Raw genomic sequence first — 21,989 nt, 5'->3', positions numbered from 1 at the left:
CCATATGAGCATTTTTCAAAATAGCTCTTTCCGCCTTTTATAAGTGGTACTCCTCTTCAAACAGATATGGTTATAAGAGACATGACTGCTTATGTGGACAACTCTGTCCCTCTCATTTGCTCGTCATGTTTCCACCATAGTCAGGAAATTCTAATATCTAGCTGAGAAAATTTCCAAGGTGATATCTTCAAGATCCAATGAAATCATCTTACCACAGGACTCTTCTCTTCTGTCCGCATTGCTTATCAGACCCATCATCAAATATAGTGCCTCCTTTGGTATATACTAATCCACATATATCCCTCTACTGGGAAGGCCCCAACCATTTTTTATACAAAAACTTAAATAAATCAACACAATTCAGCTTATACTCAGTAGCCTACATGCTCCTTCAGAGTGACCCTTGTCTCAATTTTCGAGCCATAAAAGACCCAGTCCTGTTTGAATTCCTATTTCTTCACAAAAGCAGTGGCTGTACAAACAGTTTTACTAGGTACCTTAATTTACACAAACAGATAAACAAAACTCAGTGGAGGGATAGGTACCTTAACTCAACATATTCCCAGCCAATGAAATACGTTATCACTACAGGTCAAACAAAGTACTAGTTTGTATACCTCTAAGGGTAGTCTTTATGATTGAATGGGTAGACATAAATTTGCTGCAGGGTTATCATGTACTGTTCTGGTTGACTTGAGAGGTGGACACAGTAAGTACTCGTAAAGGGCGGCAGAAACTTTTAAATCTCTGCTTAAAGGTTTACATGATTAGGCGACTTATAGTCCCAATTATCGCTTGTCTAGTACGTAGCATTTGTTCGTTGTTAACTAGGGAAGTGCTCTGGTGAAATAACCCTTTTCAGCCATAAACCTGAGCTTTTCCTAATAATAGCTGGAAAAATATTACTGCATTCTTTGGTTCAAAAAAATGTTTTTGTTGTGGAATGGATTGTCTGCATGTTTGAAAACGTGTGTGTAATCTTGCAGGTTAAAATATTTCTTACTTTTTAATCACGGACACTGATTTATGTCTGTTATGATTTAAATTCTATTTCATGAGATGAATTTCTGGAATTATACCCATATTTTTAACTGTACTTTCTTATCACTGTCATGATTCTATTGTAGTCATTTAGTGTATCAGATGCAACATATTTATAATATGCTTTCATTTTTTGCATTAATGTATGTATAAGTATGTGCAACTTAAAAATCATATTCTGTGTACATTACAGTCAACAAAGCAAACCAATGATGTTATGTAGTCCAATCTCGCCTACATTCTTACTCACAGGTTCTTCGGCTCCGACTCTGCCAACTTTTATTTTCTAGCACGAAGTCTCTTATTGGCTGGGCTAAACAGGTATCCCATGTTGCACTGCTCCATAGCCCCAGATCTCATTTGCCGCTCGTGTAGCTAGGAAGTGGTCTCGCTTGGCTGTGGCTAAGTACCTCTAAATTTCAATTTTCTCTTCAGAAAATTGTTGCTATTCAAACAAAAGCTATTTTTATAGCTATTTCTTCTTGTTTATCGTTTAAGTATTATTGAAGTATTGTCTGTGAGTGAGTTGGTATCCCTAACTGTTCCGGTGGGCTAGGCCCGTTTAAATTAGAGGACCTGGTCCTCCTTTTTGTGTAGCGTTTTTACTTTGCTCTTATTGGCGTCCTGATTTGTAGTGTGTAGTTTTTTCTCTTGTGGAGTTTGTGTGTTGTAAGGTTTTCAAAGAACCGTTTTACTTAGAGGTTCTTTGAAATTTGTGTGTAGTGATAGTTTCCTGCCTTTGCTGTTTTTTCCGGCTAGGTCATCTCTTTGGTATTGGTGTTTAGTATTCTAGTTGAGATGTCTAAGGATCAAAAGGAACATAAACCTTCGGGTTTTAAGAAATGTTCCAAATGTAACTATAAGATGTCCATTACGGATGGACATTTCGTATGTGTGTATTGCCTAGGAGCAATTCATTTGCAAGAATCCTGTAGCTTCTGCCACGCCTTCAGTCCAAGGGTGCTAGAGGAAAGGAAAAATAAACATATATTGAAGGGACTCCTAAAACCTTCGTTTGAGGAGTCTTTAGACTCGACTTCTAGTACTCAGTCTAAGTCTAAAGCTTCGAAGGCAAAGACAAAGCATTCTATAGCTATGTTAAAAATCTCAGTGGCAACACTCATATCTGCTCTGAGTTACAGCACAATGACACTAAGTATACAAAGTCAACTGATATTGCCAACATCCTGGCAGATAGGTTCAGTGCTAACTTTACCCCCCTCTCACCCCCTAAAGGGCCCATCTTTATACCGGAAGAATGCAAAGTTCCTGTAATCACGGCTGCACAGGTAAAAACTTCACTCTCCAATGCCAAGAACACAGCATCCGTGGGACCTGACAACATCCCAGGCTGCCTTCTACATGAACTACAGAATGAACTGGCACCCCACCTAAGTACCATGGAGGAGGTGACTGGCCTAATGGTTAAGGTGTTTGCCTTACAAACACAAGGTGCAGGGTTCAAGTCTCGCAAGGGATAATTGGCTAGGCTTAAAATGGCTCGCAAGGGCAGTTAGCTTAGTACTAATCTATGAATCTATGAATCATAGCCTCACCTCAGGCTTTGTGCCCATTGAATGGCGCACCGCGACAGTTATCCCACTCCACAAAGGGGGGACCACAACAGACCCCGGGAACTACCGCCCATTAGCCTGACGAGCCTCGTCTGCAAGGCCATGGAACGTATCATCATGGAACTCATAAACAAAGACATTGGAGATCTCCAAACCTTGGACCCCACACAGTTTGGTTTTGTAAAAGGCAGATCATGTCTCCTAAACCTGATAGACTTCTTTGAAGTAGTCACCAAGGCCATGGATGAGGGTAAGGTGGTTCACACAGCCTATCTAGATCTTGCCGAGGCATTCAACATCATCCCCCACTCTGGAATTATAGATAAACTCACTAAACCAAGTATAAATCCCTATGTCACAAGATGGGTTGCCAACTGGCTTACTGAAAGAACCCACACTGTGAAAGTAGTAGACTCCAAATCAGACTTCAGACCAGTGACAATTGGAGTACCACAGGGTTCAGTCCTGGGTCCTCTCCTGTTTGGTATCTACTTCTCTGAAGTACAGGCTAACACAGGAGGTCTTTGGCTAACTAAATTTGCAGATGTCTGCAAACTAGGGGCCATAATTGAAACTCCTAACGATGTGGACATCCTACAAAAGGGCCTCACTGAGACAGATGCCTGGTGTCAAAGACATGGTCTCAAGCTCAATGCCAAAAACTGCATTGTCATCCCCTTTGGTAAAAATTCTGTACCCATGAACTACCACATAGGCGGTAGTCTACTTAACACTGAAAGTGTGATAAGAGACCTTGAGACACAGGTGGACAGTAGTCTCTCCTTTAATAATCACATCGCCAAAGTGGTCAGGAAATCCTTCTACGTCGCACACCTCATCACAAAAGGTTTCTCATCCAGAAAAAAAGAGGTCATTGTTCCCCTCTACTCATCACTCATTAGACCCATTATAGAGTACAACGCCCCTTTTGGTATGTACCTCACAAGACATCTACAACAACTGGAAAGGCCGCAAAAATACCTCACAAAGAGGATTACTGGCCTCAAACAGATGCCGTATGCAGACCGTCTCAAAAAACTCCAGCTTTACTCCGTCGCATATCGCCTACTCAGAGGCGATCTCTGCCTAACATACAAAGCTATGTCAAACCCAGAGCTGTTGGACATGCTCCACTTAAAGAAATCCCAATCCCTCTGAGCTACACGCCTCTAGGGACCTAAACCTTGTCACCACAATAAACAGAACATGCTGGAGGGATAGATTCCTGTCCCAGAGACTTCCCATACTCTGGAACAGACTACCTATCTATGTCAAACAGAGCTCCTCATTAGCACTCTTCAAGAAAAATCTTGATGACTGGATGGGTAATAGGAAATTCACCCCAGGGATCACTTCTGTGGTTCTGCTTGACAGGGGCACAGGAAAGTAATTTTCTTGGGTGGCGAAAGCCAGGGTACATTTTTGGCTAGGCTTGTATAGGCCCTAGGGCCAATAGCCTAGTACCTACCTATGAACCTATGAAAAGATCTCCAGCTCTGTCTGTCTCCTCGGAGCCACCGGAGAAAACTTCTAAACTGGACTCTACCTCCTCAGCTCCTCTGTCCTCAGGACCGCAGGAGGTGTCTGTTGTGCTGAACCCATTCGGAGCCAGTCTCCTAGTGTTAGGCATGGTTCTCCTGATAGGAGATTACAATCCCCCTCTCTGTCTTCCACATCCTCCAAGCTTTCTGATTTGGATGTCGATAGGGTGGTTCAGAGGCTCCTGCAGTCGCCGGTGTTGGCAAAATTATTTTTGACTCCGACCCAGTCGGCTCCTGAGCCTGTCCCGATGCTTGTGTCGATGGTTCCTCCTCCGAGCACGTCCTTGTCTTCTGAGCTGGAGTGCTCCACTCCGAGTGATGTTCTTGTGCCGGCTCCGATACCCCTCAAGGGTTTATCGGTGCCGACGTCGGCTCCAACCATGTTGGCTCCGTCCACAGGTTTCGGTACTCGGGTTTCCTCTGTCGGGGTCGAGGGGGATACTTCAGGACATCTGTCGGTTCCGAGCCTCCCCCTTGGTGCATCGGCTCGGGGAACCCCGACCCCGGTCATGCCCTCAGAGGTCGGTCGGTCCTCGGATTCGGGGAGACCCTCTTTTGAGGCCATGAGGAGCGCACTGGCCAGATCTTCAGCTACATCACCCGGATCGGTCATTCCGTCCCCTTCCACCCCAGCTAGAGCTTCTGTTGTCCCCCTATCCGTAGATGGTGGAGCCCAAAGGTCTGTGGATACCCCTATGAGCGGTCCCCAACTTTCTGAGGGTCCATCAGAGTCTGTGCCTGAGGAGCCCCCCAGAAAGAAGTTGTGCAAGGGGAAGCACATAGACTCCCAGGACGGGTCCCCCAAGTCATCCTCCGATGACGTCTCTTTCTCTGACATCCTGGAGATATTGAGACAGAGAGGCGACTGGCCGTCCAAACCCCTCTCTGAGGAGGAATTGGTATTCCTCAAGGCTTTTGGTGCTCAACCCTCCGCCTCCTGGGTGTCTCCACCCTTCGACGAGCTCCTGGATTTAATTTGTCGAAGGGTGTGGGAGAATCCTGATTCGGTGGAACCTGTGCCCAGAGGGCCCAATAAGTTTCTTTCTGCCCCCCCGGGGAAAGAGTTCCTGTCCAAAGGGGTTTCTGCGGCGGCCACACAGCAGGAAGTAGCCGAGCCTTCTTCCTCTGTCCATCCTCTTAACAAGGAGTCCAGGAGCATGGACCATTGCGGAAAGCATACCCTCTCGTCAGCGACCTTCACCCTGCGGTCACTGAACTATCTTTGTCATTTTACTCGGCTCCAGAGAGATCTCCTCAAGGAGTTGGGAGATACTCTAGCGGGTAACGTACCTGAGGCATTAGCACATACAGTTAAAGCCCAGGTGTCTACCCTCAATTCGATTGTCAGCTCGTCCATGAGGCTCATTTCGTATGCAGCCGAGAGGGCGAGTAGGGCAGCTAGTTCAGGAGTAACCCTCAGGAGGCAAGCCTGGATGCGCCTGTGTCATTTCATGGAGACCTTCAGGTCTTCCTTCACTGACACCTCCTTTGATGGGTCCTCACTTTTTGGGACCAAAGTGAAAGACAGCCTCACCAGATGCGAGCAAGAGGGAAATACCCTGTCTGCCGTAGGGGTCCGTTTTTCCCTTCCCTCTAGGCCTTACCCCAAGGCTCAGAGAGGAGGGAAGATGTGGTTCAAGAAATCACAGAAGTTTTCCCTGCTGCACAAGGTGAGTCCCCCTCCAGAGGCAGAGGAGGGGGAGGTTATTCTGGAAGACGCTGCCCTAGAGGCAGAGGGGGCCCCCGCAACTCGGGAGACCGTGATTCCTTTTGCGGTTCCTCGTACCATCGTTCCTGATGTGTTGCCTGATTGTGCCATTCCGGAGCCAGTTGGTAGCTGTATTTCGTTGTACCCGGAAGCCTGGGAAAGCATCACCCAGGATCGATGGGTGCTACGAATAGTTTCCGGAGATTATACCATTCCCTTTTTGTCAGATCCCCCTCCAGTCAGGAGAATCCCGGACGTTCCACCCAGTCAAAGGGATCACGCAGCATTAGAAGTGTCAAAGCTGCTAAAGAAAGGAGTCATCCAATCTGTCCCCTCAGACCAAATCGGATTAGGGACTTACTCAAGACTCTTTTTGGTGCCAAAAAGAACAGGGGACCTGAGACCCATTCTGGATTTCAGCCAATTAAACCACTACGTTCTGAAGTCCAAGTTCCGAATGGTCACCCTTCACTTCATTTTCCCGTTGCTGGGAAAAGAAGTGTGGATGTGCTCCATCGACCTCAAGGATGCTTACTACCATATCAAAATGGACAGGGCATCCAGGAGTCACTTACGCTTCCAACTGGGAGCCAGTCATTTTCAGTTTTGTGCCCTGCCCTTTGGTCTCACCACAGCCCCCAGGGTGTTCACCAAGTGCTTGGCGGTGGTGACAGCTCACTTGAGACGTCAAGGATTCCAAGTGTTTCCATACCTGGACGACTGGCTCCTCACCGCCCCCACCAGGCATCTTCTCATCCAGGCCAAGGACGCTACCATTACCCTCTGTCAAGAACTAGGAATTACCTTGAACTGGGGAAAATCTGCCTTGCTGCCCTCACAGCGTGTCACATTTATAGGCGCAGAACTAGACACCGTCCAAATGCGGGCCTTCCTGCCCCAAGAAAGGATCGGAGTGTTGCAGAATCAGGTTCACGCTTTATTACCCCTCAGGAAAGTACAAGCAAGATGGGTGCTTCAGCTTCTGGGATCCATGGCAGCTACCATTATGTTAGTGCCTCTAGCGAGATTACACATGAGGCTTCTTCAGTGGCTTCTCTTTGCCCAGTGGTCTTTCCAGAAACTCCCCCTTTCCCACCAGATCCTTCTCACGGACCGATGCAAGCAGGATCTCCGTTGGTGGCTTATGTTCCACCAATCTGGACAAGGGAAAACCATTTGTCCCTTCGTCATCTGTCGCCACAGTGACCACGGACACCTCCCAGATGGGGTGGGGGGGCATTATCTTGGCAGGACGGTCCAAGGCACGTGGCAGGATCATGAGGTACATCTGCACATCAGTGTTTTATAGATGAGAGCGGTGTTATTGGCGTTGCGGGCAATTCAGAGCTCTCTTCCTCTGGGAACGATTGCAATTCACTCGGACAACATGTCCATTGTGTGGTACCTAAACAAGCAAGGAGGAACCAGATCTTACCCCCTGTGCAGAGAGGCCATGCGAGTGTGGCAGTGGGCAGTGTCTTCCCAACGGTTTCTAGTGGCAACGCACATTCCGGGGAAGGCCAATGTGATAGCAGGCAGGCTGAGCAGAGCTATTCTGATGCCTTACGAGTGGTCCCTGAACCGTCTGGTTGCGGAACAGATTTTCAACAGGTGGGGTCAGCCTTGCTGCGATCTTTTTTGCCAATCCCCTCAATGCCAAATGCAGCAACTACTTCACCCTGATCCCCCCACAGGGGGAGCCACCCAGGGATGCTCTAGTCCACGATTGGCCCTCCGGTCTGCTCTATGCTTTCCCTCCATTTCCTCTGTTACCAAGAGTGATTCAGAAAGCCATATCCTCAGGAAGCAGGATGATTCTAATTGCCCCACACTGGCCTCGCCAAGTCTGGTTCTCCTTTCTTCATCAATTCGCGGTGGACAGTCCTTGGATTCTGGACCCAGTACCAGACCTACTAACGCACATGTCGGGGCAGTTCCATCCCTCCCTGTGGACCCTCAGGTTGACAGCCTGGCTACTCCACTTCCATCGTTAGACTTCATCGTTTTTCACCTGAGGTGGTGCACATTTTATCCTCTTCTCATAAGTCTTCCACCAGGAAGATTTATTCCAGCAAATGGAAGATATTTTCCATTTGGGCTCATGCCCAAGGACTTGACCCTTACACAGCCCCAATTCCTGCTGTTTTGGATTTTTTGTCCATGCTCTTTCGGCAGGGTTCTGCTCCTGCTACCATTAAAGTGCAGCTGGCTGCTATTTCTAATTTGCATACCTCCTGCAAGCCTTCCCTTATGGCCCATAAACTCTGTAAGGCCTTTTTGATGGGCACCTTGTTACTCCGGCCTCCTGTGTCAGAACCTATCATGCCCTGGGATCTAAACTTTGTTTTGCAAGCCCTGACTTCCCCACCTTTCGAACCGGCTGCCTCCTGTGAGTTAAAGTTTCTGTCTTGGAAGACTGCTTTCCTAATAGCCATCACATCAGCCAGACGGGTGTCGGAGATTCAAGCTCTGTCCATCAACCCCCGTATTTAATCTTCCATAAGGACAGGGTTTCTCTTAGACCTAATCTGTCCTTTCTTCCTAAAGTAACATCTACTGTTAATCTCAATCAGTCTATTGAGCTGCCAGTTTTCTGCCCTCAGTTCTCGAACAAAGCAGAGTTTAGATTTCATCAATTGGACGTGCACAGGCAATTACGATTCTACTTACACCGGACAAAACAACTACGAAAAGCTGACCAACTGTTTGTGTCTTTTTCAGAAAGGAGAGCAGGATCCCCTATTTCCAAGGTTACAATCTCCAGATGGATTGCAAGTTGTATTTCCTTTATTTATTCCTCAGCAGGCAGAAATCTACCGTTCCCCATCAAGGCTCACTCTACTAGGGCTGTTTCTGCGTCAGTAGCTTACCATGCCAGGTTATCTTTGGATGATATTTGTGCTGCAGCCACGTGGGCTTCCCCACACACCTTTATTACTCATTACAAACTGGATGTGGCTTCTAGGGGCCGGGCTTCCTTTGGTTCCACAGTCCTCAGGAGTATCTTCCTTTGAGCCTCCCAGGATAGAGGTGCTGGGGACGCTGTCCCGTGAGTAAGAATGTAGGCGTGATTGGACAACATAACATCAAGAAGTTATGTACTCACCATAATGTTCGATGTACATCTCGCCTCACATTCTTACGTACCCTCCCACCTGCCCCCTTCCTGGAGGATTTGGAGGCTGGAATTGGTGTTTGAGTACCCTTCAATGGTAGTTGTTTTTTCTCATTCCCCTTGATAGTGTTCTACTGTAGTGGGTTGTTGTTATGCATGAGCTGTGATTGTGGTTCGCAGCAAACTAGATCTGGGACTATGAAGCAGTGCAACGTGGGATACCTGTTTAGCCCAGCCAATAAGAGACTTTGTGCTAGAAAATAAAAGTTGGCGGAGTCAGAGCCGATATTCGGCTTCAAACCTGTGAGTAAGAATGTGAGGCGAGATGGACTACATACATCGAATGTTATGCTGAGTACATAACTTCTTGTTATAAGTAGCAAATGCATAAAAAATACAACTTATGGTGATTGACTGTTCTAGCAGAAAATGCCAAATGCATTGAGAATTTCATGTTTTGCTAATTCTCAGACAGTCCATATTTGAGATTTTCAGTATTTCTCAAAAGAAATGGAAAATCTTTGTGGTGTTATTCCTAGTATAAAGCTTGCAGAGTAAGAAATTGTATTTTCTGTTTGTTTGTTTGTGTTTGTTTGTTTGTGTTTGTTTGTTTGTTGGGGGTGATCTGCTGTAGACCTTCCAACTGCCAGAATTTGTTTATTAATGCTGTTGTGGTCTGCACTGTTCAAACTTGTAACATGCAAGAATCTGTTAGTAGTGAGGAAACATGCATTTGTGCTGATGACAAATAAGCAATAACCCACAAGTGAGTGTGGGTAAGTCCTCTATGACATTATTTAAGAAAGAAATTACTTACCTTTCTTAAATAATGTCTTTGCATAATAGCTTCATAGTGTTCCTCTGCATTGTTTCCCATTCTTCCACATTTCCTGATGTTCTGTGCATGTTTATGGGAGTTATGGTCCCACACTTGCACAGTACATCAATGCTTTTGAAGAGAAGCAATGGATAATAGAGAATCTCTGTTGCTATTTTGTGTGTGTGTGTGTGTGTGTGTGTGTGTGTGTGTGTGTGTGTGTGTGTGTGTGTGTGTGTGTGTGTGTATGTGTATGTGTGCGCGCGCACGCGCCATCCAGATTTCTCAAAGATTTGGTCTTTTCCACATTAAAAAAAAATAATTTTCTAGCAAGCCACTGGGACTGAAGTAATTAAATAATGACAGATATTTGAGATTTAGCCTTCATATCCTTCAGAAAATGCACACTAACATAAAATGTCTCTTTCACGCAGCTTTCTAACAGCAAAGTTCAATATAATGGGGGGGGGCAAAGATCTTAAAATAGTCATGAATGTTATTGCTGTTACAATGTTAGAAAGTTGCTTGAAGGGGAGGTTTTTTGTTATTGTGCATTTTCTGAATGATCTGAAGGGAAAATCTCAAATATCTGTCATTATTTAATAACTGTAACCACAGGGGCTTGCTAGAAAACTAATTTTCTTTATGCAGAAAGGACCAAAACTATAAGGCAAAAATCTTGACATTCTGCAATTATCTGGCCAGTTGAGAAGTACGAGAGTCTGCCAAGATTTATGACAGACAGTGCAGAATTACAAGGAAATCAGGTACATTTTTGTTTCTTTATGTCCACTGATTATTCTTGTATTTTGCTCTGCACTCTGTGGCATATTATAGTAGAAAAGTCTGAATGCTCAATATTACTATAGCAGCCTGACTTTTTCTGTTGGTATATGCTTGACTTACAATGGGCACTGTGATTGGGCTGTCCATTCAGAGTGCACGGTTTTGAATAACAATGATTAGTCATTGTATAATTGTCAGTAATAGAAATGCATCTTCTTCCGCTTTAGTGGAGATGACAAGCAATGTGAGCGGTTAATAAAACTACTGCATGTTACTTTGTGGGAGTGTATATGTGTTTACACAGAGAGATCAATCAGGTGAGGTCATGTAACACATTTGAAGTCTTCATACTTGCTTAGTTCTAGGGTGGCTGCATGAAGAAAAATATTTCCTGGTATGATAGTTTGTTTTAATGTTCTGCATGATTCTTGTTTAGACTACTGCAATAGATTTTTACAGTGGAAATAACCACTTATGGTTAAGTCTTCTGCTATTTTTGGTCATTACTTGCTGTGTATGGAGCAGTTTGAGAGTATGTTTAAATAATGGCCTCTCATGAACACTCTTCTGAATTCTGCTTTGAAAAAAACATAGTGCAGCTTGTTAACCTGACTGGCGGTACTGATAAATGGCTTTCGGCAGGTTTCAGGTATTGCTTTTATCTCTGAGCAGGACATACTTCAGCAAAGCAAAATGACTGACACCAATCATAAATTGTGAAGTCCCGTACTGCATATGGCAGTACTTAAGGTGTAAGATCTGCATTTGTATGAAAAAAGCCCCTGCATTCACCCCCTCACCACCTTATTAAGGTGTGCTATCCTTAACACTAACTCCAGCCCTGCACCTTATCTTAGGAAAAGACAGTACAAAAGACATTCAGACACATCACGTACACCGGCAAACACAAGTGACACTAAATATATTCTCTTTGCTAGCTCTTTCTTTAACACTAAGTGGCAAACACAGACACACACACACATGTACTCCCTACCTTAATGTCACAACTTTCAGTATACTCAAAAGTTTCAGCATTAAAAACCTAAACCTACACTTACCTTACCCAGGCATACTCAATCCTCCTTTCAGCATCTCCCAAAACTTGACAAAAAGTGCTTTTGATGAATTTCGCAAGCACCTCAAGCATGTCATTCTGATGACAAATTTGACTATTTTACAGGCTGCAGTACACCTATTTATAAATGTACATAGAAAGTTGTTTAATGTCCATATTTGCTTAACAGATGAATACAATTTGATTAAAAAAGAAAGAGATGTAAAATATGAAGAAGCCCTTAAATTACACAACATAAAATGTGGTTTACTGTGAACTTAACACTGGAAAAGGGACAAATTGGGTTTAATTGATTAGCAAGATTAGTGCTGCAGAATGTAGCAGAGGAGTGTTCAAAGTATCTACTTGCTGACTGCACGCAAGACCTTTATTTGAGGAATGGTTGCAGCTACCATACTGGGGATGTGAAGGAAACCAGCCTTACAAGGTAGGAACTCCTTACTTTAACTGTACAGTGTGGGTATGTGAAAGCATGTACTCACAAAAATGCCCAGGGTAACGGACATTCCACAGTGTCTTCCAGACTTGCAAAGAGCATCCATAATTTCTCCTAAACCCCACCTGATGACAACCACAGTTCCTGACACAAGTCCACCCCCCCCCCCCAAGTCCTAGGTCACTGGAGTTAGGAAAGAAAGCTGGAGAGAATTGGAGCCTGAAGGTCATGGAAAAGGAGGACAGGATGCACTTAGGGAACTAAGGCATGGCTGCCATCTGAATTCCACTGTTTCAGTCTTACATGCTCTCTTCTACATGCATACCTTTCATGTCTGCTGCTCTCTTCTATGTTTGTTTGTGTCCCTAGCCCCTTAACAAAGCTTGCTAGATCTCACATTTGTGTATCCTTTTGTCTTCTAGGAGGTGAAACAATGAATGAGTTAAACAAGGAGATTCAGCTGTGGCTGTATTCTAAATGTGGGCTCGAAATCCATTTCAACATCTGCCGAGCAGTTGAGAACCTGCAGAGGTTAAATGAAAGAGAGCAGACTGATGATCTTCATTCCTTTGTTAAGTAGAGCTGAACACTTTAAAAGAGAGAATGCACAATCTCACAGCATGGATAAAACAGCTCTTCATTACACTTTTTGCAAACGGTATTTCAGTTTTTCATATATTTTTAATCTATGCCAACTTAACACCTTTTTGAACAGTTCATTACAAGATCTTCATTCAGCTCTTGGGGAAATATTTATGACACATAGGAGTTTTTAAAACAGTGGGCAAATATAAACTACTGTTTGATTTATAAAGTTGGCAACATTTTTTTTTTCAAAATTGTTATAGCATTGAGATGAAAAGAAGAAACTGTCCTCCTTTTCATAGCAGATGCAGTGGAAACCAACTTTTTGAGAAAGGTTGTAAGAGGACAAGACTATTATAGGGATATTTCTGTAACAGCGTCCAAGAAGCATTTTCCTAGTGGATTGTGTTTAATGGCCATGACTACAGTTCAAGTTGTCTCAAAGCAAGAGAGAAGTGGAAAAAATAATGGTTGCAAATCTTTGAAGAATCAACATATTTGCCACTTTGGGATGGGGGAGTTACAGCTGTTATTATCAGGTTACTGTGAATGCATGAAAATGTGACAATCAGCCAGCATGGTGCCTTTTGTACTATTGTGATTGTGGAAGTTGTTGCATGGTGATGTATGCTTGTGTATGCCTTGTATATTTAGTGCTAAAGAGTCCTTCCTGTCTGTTTTTCTGCATGTCTTAATGAACCAAAAGTACAATTGCCGATGTACACTTTCCTTAATAATCTGAAACACTGGAATCTCTTAATTGTATTCTACCACAGACCTTTGTTTTAAGATTTAACAGTAAAGCAGCGGTTTTGGAATTCATGGTAATATGTTGAATTCAAAATTAGTGCCTGTTTATTATTATTTTTATTATTAATGAATCGTCTCAGATTTTCTGACATATCAACATTTTAGAATGCATTCTTTTCTAAAACAATTTATATAGAGAGTCTATTTGCTCTTAAGCATTCATGTACACAGAATACGAGATTTTATTTGAAAATAGACTATAAGGATTTTTCATACTTGCATCTTTCCCTCATCTTGTTACATTCTTTCTTTCTGTTAAAAGCAACCAGTTTTCTTCTTTAAATATAATTTAAACCATACTTAGAATTTTTAAAATGTACTTTCTGAAACACGTCACAGTTAATTAATTTTTAGACAGTCCACCACACATAAGCTGTATTCTTTTCGACAGAAGATGCTAGTGTAATTGATCTTCACAGTCCTTAGCTTTTAAAGTTCATTACATTTATGAGTTGCATTAAGGGCCAGGAGGTGAACTTCTTATGGAATTCCCTAAAACCTGTTAACAATCTGGTGTGTGTGTGTGTGTGTGTGTGTGTGTGTGTGTGTGTGTGTGTGTGTGTGTGTGTGTGTGTGTGTGTGTGTGTGTCCATAGATGCACCAGCACAGACACACCTGTATATATATCATTAAATCCATTGAATTGGCTATTGATCGATGAAGTGAATGACTGTGAATTTTTGTGAATTTTTCCTTTCATTGAAATATTAAAATTTTGTAAGAACAGAACACTGGGTGTTTGTGGGTAAGGTTAAGTTTGGGTTTGGGAAATGCTGATACCTGTAGATATTTTGATAGTTTTGGCATTAGATGATAGGAGTGTTTGTGCAAGTTTAAGAGAGTTATGGTAGGGTTAAGTGAGGTCATAGTTTTAGTGTCACGTGTAAGTATTGGTTTGTTTGTGCGCTTGTGCACGTGCGTGTACGTGTGTGTGTGTGTGTCCAAACTGTCTAGAATAGTATCACTGTTACAGGAAGTTTTTTTTTAAAAGGTAAGGTGCAAGGTTTGGAATAGGGTTAGGTACAGGTGTAGAGTTAGCAGATATTATTAAGGTGGAGCAGGAGGACAAAGAACCCCTTTCAATCTTAATAATATCTGCTAACTCTAACCCTTCACCTTACCTTTAAAAAACCCTTTCCACGACAGTGACACTCTTCAGATAAACTTAAGCGGACTGTGTCCTGGAGTTCTGGTGTTCTTTCACAAAAGGAAACTGTTTTCTTTTGTGATAATTTTTTTGTTTCAGTATTTTAAGATGTTCAGTATGTTGAATTTCGGAATGCTGACATTTATGGCTTCAGTTTCGATCCCTATGCATTCCAGTAATTCAACATATACTTTTATCTAGATCTTAGATACAGATGTATAGATATATTTAATGTGCTTATATACATAAAGATTTATGCATATGTTTGTGAAAAGTCATTTTCCAGCTCAAGGCAGAAAATGTTATTATTGGTGGAAATGAGCTATACAATAAGATGCATCAGGACTGTAGGCACTAGATAATAATGCCATGCTTTGGTTAACATAACTTGTAGATAAATATGATTTATGTTATTGGTGATCAGCACCTCAAAACTCATTTTGTTGAGTCCACAAGACTCAACAAGCAACTGCTAGAATTTTTTTTAAACATGGCAGGGAAAAGCCAACAGCATCCCAATATAATATAACTTAACCAATGTGTCATGGCTAATTATACCAGTAATTACCACTCAGCTGTCAGTGATTGTTGATTTACCCACTACCATTGTGGCTTATCCACAGGAGTAAAACATTGGCAAGTAAATGTCACTGACCATAAGTGAATCCACCATCACTGACAGATAAGTTGTCATTATTAGCATTATAGTGGAGTATTTTTTCTAAGATATTTCTTACCTGTTTTAGCAATAGCTTCACAACATCTGGGAAGTAAACTTGTGTGCATTTATTTTATACAATATATTGTGCTCTTGCTGATTTAAATACTCAGTTTTGTATTGTGGTAATTTTGCATCAGAAGCTGGTCTAGCTGGTTCTCCTTGGTTGAGAGTAGAGGCTACTGCAATTGCTTCTTGTTTGAATTACTAGTGGTTACATAACAGTGTTTGGCCTGTCTACCTTTGTGTTCTTCTTTAAACTTATGATGTTGTGTAGTCCAGTCTCACTTTCATTTTTACATATGGATCGGCTCCGACTCAGCCTATTTACAAGCTCGAAGACTTCTGGTTGGCTCGTGGCTAAGCAGGTATCCCATAGTGCACCAGTACAAACCCCAGATCTCGTTTGCTGCATCGACGAGTTCAGTTGTGCTTCTCATGGCTCTGGCTAAGTGTCGAAATTTTTCTATTTAAATTTTGTATTACAGTTAATGTTGTGTTGTAAGGTGCTGTTGTCCTAGGCAGTAGTGTTGTTTGCCCTTTTTGGGTGCATTCTTACCTTAAACTTGTTAGTCTGGTATCTTGTGTGCCAGTTTGGAGTTCTTTGTAGGCACCGTTGCGTTTTTTTATTTTTCCTTATCAGGTAGTTTGTTAGTTTGTGACGGTTTTCCGCTGCTAGTTAGCAGGGGCTCCTGTTATTCTTTGTTTTTACTAGACTGTTATTGGCAGCTTAGTTTCCTTAATCTGAGATTGTATTTTTTGCAGGGATCCGCTGGTTATTTGTTAAGGGTTGTAGTTCCTCCCTTAGTATGTTAGTTATTTTCTTCAAATTGTTACCACATAGAGTTATATACAGTTTTCTGTGTGTGTGAGTTTTCTGGTCTGTTTAAATTAGAAGACCTAGATGTAATGTGATCCTATCTCGCCTACATTCTGTACTGTTGGGTTCAGAGCCGATCCTCGGCTCCGACTCGGCACGCTATACTATAGAACGAAGTCTCTTATTGGCTGAGCTATCCCACATCCCAGGATGCACCACCACTGCTTCCCCAGATCTCGTTTGCCGCTTTACAGCAAAGACGTGGTCTCGGACTTGGCTGAGCTAAGTGCTTATTTCTTAAAAAAATTTCTGTCAGGAATTTTTGGCTAATCTACCCAAAAGCTGTTTTAACAGCTATCGTTGTTGTGTGACTTGAGTTTGAGTTATTTTTGTGGTAAAATATGTCTTTAATTTGAGGGAAACGATCCCGTTTAAGTTAGAGGGGCCTTGCCCTCGCGCGTGATTGAACTACTTAGTGTGAGTCTTGTTGTAGTATTGTAGTCTAGTTGGTCAAGTAATCCCGTTTCTGTTAGAGGGGTCTTGTCCTCATTCACATTTTCTTTAAGGAAAATTTGAAAAAAGTTTATTTTCTGTGGTAGTGATTGTGTGTCAACATGTCGAAAGAGCACAGACCATCTGGGTTCAAAAAATGCTCTAAATGCAGTTACAAAATGTCCATAATGGACGATCACTCTTTGTGTGTGTATTGTTTAGGCCCTAAACATCTTCAGGAGTCATGCAGCGTTTGTCACGCTTTTTCCTCCTGGTTCCTCCAAGAGAGGAAAAACAAATTGATTTTAAAAGGGCTTATTACCCCTTCTTTTGAGGAGGCTTTATCTTCTTCTTCACCTTCTAAGAAAAAGAAATCGTCGGCTCCGTCCAGCCTGTCGGAACCGGCCACAGAGAAATCTCGGCAGGCTTCTCCATCCGCTCCACGGACTTCGGAGCCGAGGGCGGAACGGTCTGCCTCGATGCCTCCAGCCTCGACTCCTCTGGTTTCGGAGCCGACGGCTAGAGCTTCGAGAGGCGGGTCACCTTCATCGGCTCCACTGTTTTCGGAGCCGATGAGAGTTGCCCGCTCAGACTGTTCCCCTTCGGCGCCGAAGTCCACTTCGGCTCCGAGGGAAATTGCAATGGTTGTGGAGTCTCCCTCGGCACCGATATTTATCGAGACTATTCGGAGCCGGTCCCCCAGTCCTTCGTAACCGGTGGAGAAGTCGACTCGAACTCGTTCGATCTCTTCTCGGTCTTCGAGAATGTCGGATTCGGACATAGACAGGGTACTTCAAAGGCTGTTTCAGTCTCCAGTCTTCCAAAAGTTGGTTTCGGCTCCAGCCCAGTCGGCTCCGGAGCCGGTTGCCCACCCTGTTGTCTTGGTTCCTCCTCCAACAGCCTCGGCACCATTGGAGTCGGTGCTGGTAGAGCCGGTGGAGGTTTTCGGGTCAGCTCCGACCCTTACTCCAACCCCGCCATTCGGGTCGGAGTTCAGTACACGGACCTCCTCAGTCGGCCCCGGGGGTGACGCTTCGGGACCGATGTTTTCGGTTCCGAGCCTCCCTCTCGGTGCGTCGGCTGTGGGAGTGCCGTCTACTGTTGGGGCCTCGGGTCGGACCTTCCCAGGACTCTGGGGGTCCCGCCTTCAGGGCCATGAGGAGTGCTTTGGCCAAATCTTTTTTGGCCACCTCCACTGTCTCACCGGCACCTTCCCGTGGCACGGAGACTGGTTCCTTTGTAGTCCCCCTGTCTCAAGACAGCGGAGCCCTGGGGCCTGAGGTCACCCCCATCGGGGGTTCCCTCCTTCCTGAAGGTCCCTCCGAAGCGTCTTCGGAGGAACCTCCAAGGAAGAGACAGTGCAAGAGGAAGCACGCCGACTCCCCTGACGAGTCTCTCACCTTGGACACTGAACTCGATGATGCGGAGGGGTCCACCACGTCGTCCTCGGATGATGTCTCCTTTGCGGACATTTTGGAAATCCTGAAGCAACGAGGCGACTGGCAGTCCAAACCCCCTTCCGCTGAGGAGTCGGTATTCCTCAAGGCCTTCGGGGCTCAGCCCTCCGCCTCCTGGGTGTCTCCGCCCTTCGATGAGCTTCTGGATTTGATCTCTCGAAGGGCGTGGGAAAACCCGGATTCTGTGGAACCGGTGCCAGCTCGCCCCAATAAATTTCTTTCAGCCCCCCCCCCCCCCCGAAAAGGATTTTCTCTCCAAAGTTGTGGCTGTAGATGCCCTGGTGGTGGCATCTGCTACCCAACAAGATGTGGCAGAGGCTTCAATGTCCGTCCATCCTCCTAATAAAGAGTCCAGGAGCATGGATCGGTACGGGAAGCGCACCCTTACTTCAGCAACCTTTACTTTAAGGTCTCTGAATTATCTGACGCACTTCACCAGACTTCAGAGGGTTCTGGTCAAGGAACTTTCAGATACCCTCTCTGGTAACCTACCTGAGCAGTTGGCCCAGACAGTTAGCTCTCAGCTAGCTACCCTATCATCGTTATCAAACTCGTCCATGAGGCTCATTTCATATGCAGCCGAGGGGGCGAGCAGAGCAGTGGGAACAGGTGTTGCTCTACGGAGACAAGCCTGGCTTCGCCTGTGTCATTTTGCGGAAGCCTTCAAGTCTTCCTTTGCCGACGCTCCCTTCGATGGGTCCTCTCTGTTTGGACCCAAGGTAAAGGACACCTTGACTCGCTGTGAACAAGAGGGTAAGACTTTGACTGCCGTAGGGGCACGGTTTTCCACTCCCTTCAGGCCTTATCCCAAGTCTAGAAGAGGGGGGAAAATGTGGTTCCGTAAATCTCAAAAGACTTACTCCTCACAGCAGGGCGATTCCCCTTCTAGAGGCAGAGGAGGGGGAAATTTTTCAGGAAGACGCCATCCCAGAGGCGGCAGAGGCCCCCGCAACACTGGAGACCGCGAGTCCTGTGGTGGCTCCTCAACCTTCCAGCATCCCTGAAGGATTGCCCGACTGTGCAGCTCCGGAGCCAGTCGGGGGTCGTTTTTCGAAGCACCTAAAGGCCTGGGAGAGTATCACTCAGGACCGATGGGTGCTCCGAATCATCGCCGGAGGTTACACCATCCCCTTTTCTCAACCCCCCCCCTCCATCCCAAAAAATCCTGGACCCGCCACCCAGTCAACGGGATCTTGCAGCCATCGAAATCTCAAAGCTGCTTCAAAAAGGAGTCATCCAACCGGTCCCAGCAGGCCAGACCGGATTAGGGACTTACTCAAGATTCTTTTTGGTGCCAAAAAAGACCGGGGACTTGAGGCCCATTTTGGATCTCAGCAAGCTAAATCGATCAGTCAAGAAGTCCAAGTTCCTGATGGTCACCTTGCAATCCATTCTCCCGCTGCTGGAGAAAGGTGTTTGGATGTGCTCCATAGATCTCAAGGACGCCTATTATCACATCCTGATAGATCAGGCGTCCAGGAGACACTTGCGCTTCAGCCTGGGAGACAGTCATTTCCAGTTCCGTGCACTGCCCTTTGGTCTCACCACAGCCCCCAGGGTGTTCACTAAATGTTTGGCGGTGGTGACTGCTCACCTGAGAAGTCTAGGATTCCAGGTGTTTCCATACCTAGACGACTGGCTCCTAACTGCCACCTCCAGGCGTCTACTCTTACAAAACCTAGCAGCCACTATATCTCTAGGCAACTCCCTAGGAATCACCTTCAATTGGGCAAAGTCTGTGTTGCTGCCATCTCAGCGCATACGGTTTATCGGAGTAGAGATAGACTCAAAGCAAATGCGGGTCTATCTTCCTACAGAGAGGATAGAAACATTACAGTCTCAAGTTCGAGCCTTGCTCCTCAAACGCCGAGCCCCAGCCAGGATGGTCCTACAACTGTTAGGTTCCATGTCGGCCACCGTTCTCCTAGTCCCCTTGGCAAGGTTACATATGAGGATTCTCCAGTGGCTCCTGTCAGTCCATTGGTCTTATCAGGATCTCCCTCTCAGTCACCTCATTCTGATCACAGAGACGTGCAAACAGGACCTTCGTTGGTGGCTTCTTTCCTCCAACCTGGATCAGGGGCGACCCTTTGTTCCACCACCTCCAGTGGCCACATTGACTACGGGTGCCTCCCAGACGGGGTGGGGGGGACATTACCTGGGCAGGTCAGTCCAAGGCAAGTGGCATTCCGACGAGAGTCTCCTCCACATCAACATACTAGAAATGAGGGCTGTGCTTCTATCGCTGCAAGCACTACACGATTACCTCCCCCCGGGCATGATTGCCATTCAGTCCAACAACATGTCAGTAGTCTGGTACCTGAACAAGCAGGGAGGGACCAGATCCTACCCCCTTTGCAGAGAGGCCATGAAAGTATGGGATTGGGCGATTGCAACCAAACGTTTTCTGGTAGCAACACACATTCCAGGGAGATCCAATGTGATAGCCGACAGACTGAGCAGAACTATTCTCTCCCCTCATGAGTGGTCTCTGAACGACAGAGTGGCAACTCAGATTTTCAGAAGATGGGGAACTCCTTGTTGCGACCTTTTCACAACCCCCCTCAACACGAAATGCCAACAGTTCTTCTCTCTCACCCCAGTTCTGGGGGAGATTCCCAAGGACGCCCTAGTCCAAGCTTGGCCCACTGGCCTGCTATACGCCTTTCCACCGGTTCCCCTTCTTCCCAAGGTGATCCAGAAGGCGATTCGCTTGGAGAGCAAAATGATTTTAGTTGCCCCATACTGGCCTCGTCAAGTCTGGTTTCCCTTTCTTCGGAAATATGCACTGGACGGTCCATGGTTCCTGGACCAAGTTCCGGATCTCTTGACCCATCAGTCGGGACAGCTTCATCAGTCCCTCCACTCGTTGAGGTTAACAGCTTGGCTCCTCCTCTTCCGACCATAGTCAGGAACCATGCTTTGGAACCAGAAGTCTTACATATCTTGTCCTCGGCCCACAAGACTTCTACTAAGAAAATGTATAACAGCAAATGGAAGAGATTTGCTATTTGGGCCCAACTCCGGGGATTAGATCCCATAACTGTCCCGGTGTCAGAGGTTCTGAAGTTTTTAGCTTCTCTGTTCAATCAAGGTTCTTCGGTCTCTACCATCAAGGTTCAATTGGCAGCTATTTCCAATTTTCATGAGAGCATAGAACCACCTTTGATGAGCAACAAGTTGTGTAAAGCCTTCATGAAAGGTGCTGGGCTGCTACGGCCCCCGATATCTCATCCCGCTCCACCGTGGGACCTTAATGTGGTGTTAGGTGCTTTGACCTCTTCCCACTTTGAACTGGCAGCTACTTGTGACTTGAAATTTCTTTCTTGGAAGACTGCTTTATTAGTTGCAATTACATCAGCCAGAAGAGTTTCGGAACTTCAAGCCCTATGTGTCAAACCACCATACCTGGTTTTTCACAAGGATAGAGTATCCCTCAGACCGAATCAATCCTTTGTTCCTAAGGTTTGTTCTTGTTTTTGTCTGCAACAGTCATTGGAACTTCCAGTTTTCTTCCCAAAGTACTCAAACAGAGCGGAATACATCTTTCACACCTTGGATGTTCACAGACAATTGTGCTTCTATTTGGATAGAACACACCAAACACGGAAAACAGATCAGTTGTTTGTGTCCTTTTCAGACAATAAATTGGGCAAAGCCGTCACGAAAGTCACTATTGCCAAGTGGATCAGAGACTGTATCAGTCATACTTACTTAATTTCTAATAAAGAGCTTACAACTACAGTGAAAGCTCATTCTACCAGGGCTATGGCTACTTCAGCAGCTTTTCATTCTAAGCTTGCCATTAGTGACATTTGTGCTGCGGCTACGTGGTCTTCTCCTCACACCTTAATTTCTCATTACAAA

General features: G+C 45.1%; 1 protein-coding gene across 1 annotated transcript in view; it reads left to right on the top strand.

The window, feature by feature from the left end:
• TMEM143 (transmembrane protein 143) overlaps positions 1-13,974 on the top strand; it is a 1,024,200-nt gene extending 1,010,226 nt beyond the window's left edge. The window contains exon 9 of the mRNA XM_044080554.1: positions 12,516-13,974. Coding sequence (XP_043936489.1) covers positions 12,516-12,673 — 158 coding nt within the window. The 3' untranslated portion in view covers positions 12,674-13,974. The remainder of the gene's footprint in view (positions 1-12,515) is intronic.
• The last annotated feature ends 8,015 nt before the right edge of the window (positions 13,975-21,989 follow it).

This window comes from Protopterus annectens, chromosome 1.part1, assembly GCF_019279795.1.
Source record: "Protopterus annectens isolate FY-2018-M chromosome 1.part1, PAN1.0, whole genome shotgun sequence".
Classification (NCBI taxonomy): Eukaryota; Metazoa; Chordata; order Ceratodontiformes; family Protopteridae; genus Protopterus; species Protopterus annectens.
Note: the sequence above shows the minus strand (reverse complement) of the source record. Positions and strands in the feature narration are given on the sequence as shown.